We start from the raw sequence: 8,378 nt of genomic DNA, 5'->3' as shown, positions 1-8,378 counted from the left end.
TCTTGGCAAGTGTGACAGGACAGAGGCCACACCTGGAGGCATGTTTCTCAAAACAGACTCTATGGTAATAATATGTCATATCTTTTGTTAAAATTAATGTGTTGTAACCAACACTATCTTTAATATGTATTATGAGAGAATTGTAACCATCACATTATAATAATTGTATTTATTTAGATTTATGATAGAGTTATATCATTAAGATTGAGAGAACCAAAGAGTCCTCATCTTGATTACCAACTTATTGTCTCCTACGTCAGTTTTCTTTAAGTCTATATAAAAGTGAGTGTGTTATGGATACAATAATATAAGAGTATTCAAAAAATATATATTTTCTTACTCTAAATTCTGCAACAACATAATTTATCATATACCATCTATAGAATACCACCAACAGTGTGGTATCAGAGTTGCAGATCCTTGCAGCTGCAGCAGAAACAAAAAAAAATGGGGTCCACAAGCAACTCTTCTATAGTTTATAGAAATGTTAAAGTTCATTTGTTTGAAGGAGAAAATTATGATTTTTGGGTTGTTAAAATGGAGACTCTATTCACCTCTTTGGATGTCTTGGAGTTCGTCCAAAACGGGTATGAAGAACCAGCACCAACAGAGGCTGAAGAATCAAGCCAACGACTTGAAGAATTGAAGAAGAAAAAGAAGATCACAGATGCTGGAGTTCTCGGGATGATTCAAAGAGCAGTCTCTGTATCGATTTTCCCAAGGATTATGAGAGCAAAAACATCAAAGGAAGTATGGGATATTCTACAACAAGAGTTTGAAGGAGACTCAAAGGTGAGAACTGTGAAACTTCAATCTCTTAAGAGAGACTATGAAAATAAAAGAATGAAAGAGAATGAGAGTTTGAATTAATACTTTAATAGACTTTCTGAATTGGTGAATCAAATGAAGTCACGTGGAGATACAATAGATGATCGCAGAATTGTTGATAAAATTCTGATTAGTTTGACAGAAAAATTTGATCCTATGATGGTTGTTATAGAAGAAACTAATGACCTATCAACTATGTTTGTTCAAGGGTTGATGGGGTCTTTGAGGTCCTACGGATAAAGGTTGTTACGACACTCTGAAAAATCAGTTGAGAGTGTCTTTCAATCTAAACTCAACATCCAGCCTAACAATGGTGAAAATAAGCCCCTAATACAAAATAAATGTGAGTCTTCTAGAGGTGGAAGATTTGGAAGAGGCATGGGCAGAGGAAGAAACTCACGAGGAAGAGGAAGAGGAGTGAATGGCGGAAGATGGCATGAAGGAGCATCAAATAAATGGTGTAAAATATGTAAGAGTAACACTCACAACGAGAATGATTGTTGGAACAAGGGCAAACCACAATGTCACAATTGCAAGAGATTCAGGCATATTCAAAAGGATTTCCGTTTTGTCAATCAACAACATGCTTCATTTGCAGAAGGAGAAAATGATTAATGTAATTTGTTCTTTGCTTGTCAAGAAGATAAAAATGTGTGGTATTTGGATAGCGGTTGTAGCAACCATATGACCGGAAAGAAAGAAGCTTTTATAAACATTGATTCTTCATTTGGCTCAAAAGTTAAATTGGGAAATGGAGAACATGTTGAAGTAAAAGGAAAAGGCAGCATTGGAGTTACAACAAAGCAAAGGAGCAAAGTCATTCATGACACTCCTTATGTGCCAGAGTTGGATGAGAACTTGCTAAGCATTAGACAACTTTTGGAGCATGGCTATTCTCTAAATTTTGAGAATCGTGAGTGCAGAGTTTTTGATTCAAAGAGAAGAAATGTTGTTGTTGTAAAAATGACCAGTAAGAGAAGCTTTCCACTTTCTCTTAATTATGAAGAAAAAAATCAACATGATGGCTAGAGAAGAAAATGACTCTTGTTTATGGCACAAGAGACTTGGGCACTTGAACTACAATAGTCTCAAGTTACTTTATCAAAATAAGATGGTGTATGGGTTGTCAATAATTGAAGAAAAATATGGTGTGTGTGTGTGTGTGTGTGTGTGGTGTGTGTGTGTGTGTGTGTGTGTGTGTGTGTGTGTGTGTGTGTGTGTGTGTGTGTGTGAAGGATGTATGCTTGCCAAACACCATCGCCAACCATTTCCAAAGGAGGAGTATGGAGAGCCAAACAAGGGTTGGAACTTGTACACATAGATGTGTGTGGTCCTATGAATACTTTGTCTCATGAAAAAAACAGGTATTTTATCTTGTTTATTGATGATTTTACCCGCATGACATGGGTATATTTTATGAGACAAAAATCTGATGTTTTTGTAATTTTTAAGAAGTTTAAAGCTTTTGTTGAGAAACAAAGTGGTAGGTTTATAAAAATGTTGAGAAGTGACAGGGGGAAGGAGTACACCTCGAATGAATTTCACAAATTTTGTGAAGATGAAGGTGTTGAAAGACAACTCACAGTTGGCTATACACCTCAGCAAAACGGTGTATCTGAAAGAAAGAACCAAACCGTGATGGAGATGGCGAAGTCTATGCTACTTGAGAAAGGTTTGCCTAAAACCTTTTGGCCTGAGGTTGTTAATACTGCTGTGTATTTGCTAAATAGATGTCCAACAAATATTGTATGGAATAAGACTCCATTTGAAGCTTAGAGTGGAAGAATACCTTCAGTTAATCACCTTAAAGTTTTTGGGTGTGTTTGCTATGCTCAAATTCCTAAATAAAAGAGGACAAAGCTGGAAAAAATAAGTGTATGATGTGTCTTTAATGGCTTTAGTTCCATGTTAGATGGCTATAGACTTTACAATTTGAAGACAAACAAGGTGATCATTAGTCGGGATGTTGTATTTGATGAGAAGGCTTCTTGGAATTGGGAAGAAGACAAAATTAAGGAGAAAACAGTCCCTGCAATTTTATTACAACAAAATCCAGCAAATGAAAATGAGCAACCAGTCCCATGTACACCAAGTTCTTCATCCTCTCCAAGTTCACCAATTTCAAGTTCATCATCTCCCAGCTCAACTTCAATAAAATTGAAGGACTTGAGTGATATTTATGCAAGGTACAACTATTGTGTTGTGGAACCAGAAAATTTTGATGAAGCAATCAAAGAAGATGTTTGGAGGAATGCGATGCAAGAAGAAATAAATGCAATTGAAAAGAACAAAACATGGCAGCTAGTTGAAAAGTCAAATGACAAAGAAGTTATTAGAGTAAAGTGGGTGTACAAGTTGAAACATAATCCAGATGGTTCAATTCAAAGAGCCAAGGCTAGGTTAGTAGTCAAAGGCTATGCACAACAACCTGGAATTGACTATAGTGATACTTTTTCTCTGGTTGCATGTTTGGACACCGTGAGAACAATCATTGCGTTAGCAGCTCAAAAAGGTTGAAATTTGTACCAACTTGATGTGAAGTCAGTTTTCTTGAATGGAGAATTAAAAGAAGAGGTGTATATGCAGCAACCTCAAGATTGTGTGACTAAAGGCTATGAGGAAAAAGTTTACAAGTTAAAGAAAGCTCTCTATGGGTTGAAACAAGCCCATAGAGCGTGGTATAGTGAAATTGACAACTACTTCATTCAGCAAGAATTTCAAAGAAGTCAAAGTGAGCCTACCTTGTATGTGAAGCATCAAGATAAAGATGATATCCTTCTTATTGCCCTTTATGTTGATGATTTAGTGTATACGGGTAACAACAAGAAAATGATTGAAATTTTTAAAATAGAAATGATGAAAAAATATGAGATGAGTGATCTTGGCTTGTTGCATCATTTTCTTGGTATTGAGGTTTACCAAGATGAATATGGAGTTTTTATTTGTCAAAAGCGATATGTCAAAAATATTTTGAAAAAGTTTGGCATGTATGGTTGGAAACCTATTGATATTCCTTTAGTGGTGAATGAAAAATTAAAGAAGGAAGATGGTGGAAGATTAGTAGATGCAAGCATGTATAGAAGTTTGGTTGGAAGTTTGTTTTATCTTACAGCTTCAAGGCCCGATTTAATGCTTACTGCTAATTTACTCTCAAGATTCATGAGTAAACCAAGTCATTTACATCTCGGGGCAGCAAAAAGAGTTTTAAGGTATGTCATGGGAACCATGGAGCATGGAATCAGATTTGAGAAGAATTCTAAACTTGAAGCTAAAGGCTATTGCGATGGTGATTGGGCCGAAAGTGTTGATGATATGAAGAGCACTTCAGGTTATGTATTTAACCTTGGTTCAGGTGTGATCTCTTGGTGCTCAAAGAAGCAAGATACTGTGGCACAATCTTCAGCTGAAGCTGAGTATTTAGCAGTTGGTTTGGCTACACAACAATCACTTTGGTTGAGAAGAATATTAGAAGATATTTGAGAGAAACAAGAGGGAAGTCTACAGCTTCATTGTGACAATAAATCAGCTATTGGCATGGCAAAGAATCCTGTTTTTCATAGTCGGACCAGACACATTAACATAAAGCATCACTTCATTCGAAGTGTGATTGAAGAATGAGATGTGCAGTTAACTTTCTACAGTTCACAAGAGCATCTTGCAGACATTTTTACTAAAGCACTACCTAGAGAAAAATTTCAGCAACTTAGAGAAGCAATGGGAATTAAAGAGCAACACGTTAAGGGGGAGTGTTAAAATTAATGTGTTGTAACCACCACTATCTTTAGTATGTATTATGAAAGAATTGTAACCATCACATTATAATAATTGTCTTTATTTAGATTTATGGTAGAGTTGTATCATTAAGGTTGAGAGAACCAAAGAGTCATCATCTTGATTACCAACTTATTGTCTCCTATGTCAGTTTCCTTTAAGCCTATATAAAAGTGAGTGTATGGTGGATTCAATAATATAAAAGTATTCAAAAAAATATTTTCTTACTCTAAATTCTACAACAATATAATTTATCATATACCACCTCTAGAATACCACTAACATCTTTTATGTTGAATGATTGTCTTTGAAGCAATGTAATATGAGAATTCTATGGAATAGTAAAATATTTGGTTCATATGAAAATTTCAGCGTCTATTGGGAATCTAAACTATTATAATTTGATGACTTTTTCCTAATTACTACTCAATGTTAAATCAACCACAAATATCACATGTCCCAAAGAAAAATGTAGGTTTGACAAATTCGAATGTGAAACTGCCTTTGACATTTGAGCATACAAAGACAATCAGTTGCTTGTCTCGACTCGGTCTTTGGGAAAATGAAAATAAAATATGCAAGTGAAGTTATTTTTTTAAATTCAGAAATATGAAACGTTTGTGAACGGTTGTAGTAAACAATTTGTTTTTTAATTCGAAAATAGGTAATTTTTATGAAGTGTTGTAATAGATAATTTATTTTTTGAATTCGAAAATAGACAACACTTCGTGAATGAAGTATTGCAGAATGCAGTAAGAAATAGACAACAATTCTCAAATGTTACCGTAGATGAAAAGTTGCAACACTCAACAAAAAGTGTTGTTGGTCGAACCTGCACTTTCTCAACTGCAAAATAAGCCGCATCATTTTGTTTTGGGCGCAGGAATTCTTTTGATCCAAGTAGAGTAACGTGCTTCTGTATTTTTAGAGAAACTGAAGCTAAAGAACCTAACAGTAGGATTCAAATATTCAAGTAGCAGACCATTGTCGTGCTACGAAATTGGATCCACCCAAATAACAAGCTTTCACACTCGGAACTCAGATTCATCCTCGGATCCCTAATAAAATCCAAACACTACAGCCAGATATTTAAGGTTTGATTTTTCTTTAACTGTTTATTATATTGATGTGACTTGTGTGCTTCCGATTTCTAAAGTAATTATTACGTTGAATGGCGAGATTTCACCATTTAGGCTATATGTGTGAATTGTTCGTATAAAATATAATGGAATTGCACTGTGTCTATTTACACCAATTCAGAGGTCTAAACAAATACATGTAAATCCAAATTTGGGAGTGAAAATGACATGTGTCATAGATTGGTCGATTTGATGTGAGAATCCAGCTGTTTTACTTGTTATTTGAGGAGTCATCGTCTTTGTACGATGGTTGTGATTCTTATATTTTGAGTTAAGCACCCTTATGCATTTTTAGTTAATCTAATTTGTTCTTGCTTATTAAATAAAAAATAAGTTTAATCCTAGTCGTAACAGTCATGGAGGAAACCAAAAGAGTTGAATTTATTATAGTAATTAAGATATTAACACATATCTCATTCCTTCAAAACCTTCCATTTTAACACATTATAGGATTTGTCGATTTCAAAATTCAAATTGAACCTAAATAATGTCTCCTTAACCACTACCATTATTTCTTTTTTATTTAATACGATATAGATTTTATTTAAATATACTTATAAATTTGAAATGAATAACAGATTTTAACACCTCTTATAAAATGAATAATGATAATATAAATTCAATTGTGTTAAATAATCATACAAAAAGAAGAAAAAAAGCTCGTGAAATGGAGAAAAAAAAATTAATATTTAAAAATAAGATTTTTGTGTCTCAAATAAATATAATTGTTAATTAAAATAAAAAAGGTATTTTATTAATAGTAGAAAAAGAGAAATTTTGACAATTGAAAATATGAATTTTGTGTCTCAAAAAAAGATAATTGTTAATGAAAATAAAATAGGTATTTTATTGATAGTGGCCCGTGAGAAAAAAAGAAATTTTGACATATAAAAATAATAATTTTGTATCTCAAATAAAGATAATTATTAATTAAAATAAAATAGATATTTTGCTGACAGTGATTTGTAAGAAAAAAAAAGAAATATTAACATTTAAAAATAAGAATTTTGTGTCTCAAATAAAGATAATTTTTAATTAAAATAAAATAAATATTTTATTGATAATGATATGTGAAAAAAAGAGAAATTTTGACATTTGAAAATAAGAATTCTGTATTTTAAATGATAAAAATTATTAATTATAATAGAATAGATATTTTTTGATAGTGATCTATTAGAAAAATTAAATAATAGATTAATAAATATTTTTAATAATAATAATAAATAAATAAAATTATTTAAATTTATCTTAAAAACAAAATTAAATGTCAACATTGTATACATTCATACACCAATAAATATTTAATATGATAATCATATATTATAATACGTTTTAATATATTAAAAATAATTAGGAGAAGATAAAATAATTAGGTAAAAAAGATAAAATAATAAAATTAAAAGAGAAAGAAGAATGAGATGATGAGTGAAAGAGTGAGAAGTGGAGAAAAAAGTGAAAGTTGAAAATGTATCAAATTGGCATTTGGTTGAAGTAAGATGAATTAATAAGGAAATTGGGTTTTTACTATTTTAATCTTTTGTAAGTGTAAATTTTTTTAAAATAAAGGGTATTATTAGTAGTTTGTTTGCATGTTATTTCAATAGATAGATAGTTGAAACCTTAATGATTTTTATTTGGCTCATGTCTTTCAAATAGATATATACATGTTTAGATTTGTGTTTGAAATATTGGATTTGTTCAACTATAATAATTTAAAGAGACTGTGTTTTTTTGAATGCACATTCAAAGTCAAACAACATGTAAACTGCACAGATGTTGGTCTTGAGATTATTATGTTTATGGCAATAGTTTTTATTGAGGGAATGTTGATTCAATCTTTCTTAAATTGGTGGTGCTTGCCTTTACTCTTTGTTTTGTCTCTATTTTAGTATTTGATTTTACTAATGTTGTTTTCCTCAAATCTCAAAGATGGGTATTCTTTACAAAACTTGTGGAACAACAAATACTGCTGGAAGAGGATTTGAAGAGAGAAGAGACAATGTTTTACTGTGGTGGAAAATGGGGTTATTGGTTGTCATTATTTTTATGCTACTAGCTACCAATGTATGTATGTTATGGGACAATGTGAAGGTGATGTTGGTGATTCTGATTGTAGCGAATTCTATTATCTTTACATAATTGAATGAATTAGCTAAAGAGTAAGTGATATCAATAACAGAACATGGCAATAAGTGATATACAACTATAACAGAACATGATTTGTTGGTTATATTGACACTTCCTATGAGATGATTAATAATTGAAAGATGATAGTTCTGAAATGGTTGGTCCCAGTGGAAATTTCATTCATACTGGCGGAGATGAAGAGGATGTATCATTCATTGATCTTGAGGAGGATAATGGTTATATACATGCAATTATAATAAAACATCAGGTTCTGATTCTTCCACAAAATACTCATGCGAGGATGTTGTTTTCATCCTCTTATCTAATGTTTTCGGTGTTTTCACCTTGTTCTATGCTTGTGGCATTAGAATTGCAATTGCTTGTGTTATGGTTTCGTCATTATAATTGTGATTGTGGTAGCAGTGTTACAATAGTGATTGCTTCCATCGCAGTTGCGGCGTTACAAGTATTGTGGTTGCAAAATTACAATTATGATTGTTTCCGTTGTAGTTG

At 32.1% G+C, this 8,378-nt stretch overlaps 1 protein-coding gene across 1 annotated transcript; it reads left to right on the top strand.

Moving 5' to 3' along the window:
* The first annotated feature begins 3,408 nt into the window (after window positions 1-3,408).
* LOC127123019 (uncharacterized mitochondrial protein AtMg00810-like) lies at window positions 3,409-4,308 on the top strand. The gene has a single exon (XM_051053287.1). The coding sequence runs from the start codon at window positions 3,409-3,411 to the stop codon at window positions 4,306-4,308; it is 900 nt and encodes a 299-aa protein (XP_050909244.1).
* The last annotated feature ends 4,070 nt before the right edge of the window (window positions 4,309-8,378 follow it).

Source organism: Lathyrus oleraceus, chromosome 2, assembly GCF_024323335.1.
Source record: "Lathyrus oleraceus cultivar Zhongwan6 chromosome 2, CAAS_Psat_ZW6_1.0, whole genome shotgun sequence".
Lineage (NCBI taxonomy): Eukaryota > Viridiplantae > Streptophyta > Magnoliopsida > Fabales > Fabaceae > Lathyrus > Lathyrus oleraceus.
This window is presented reverse-complemented; position numbering and strand designations above follow the sequence as displayed.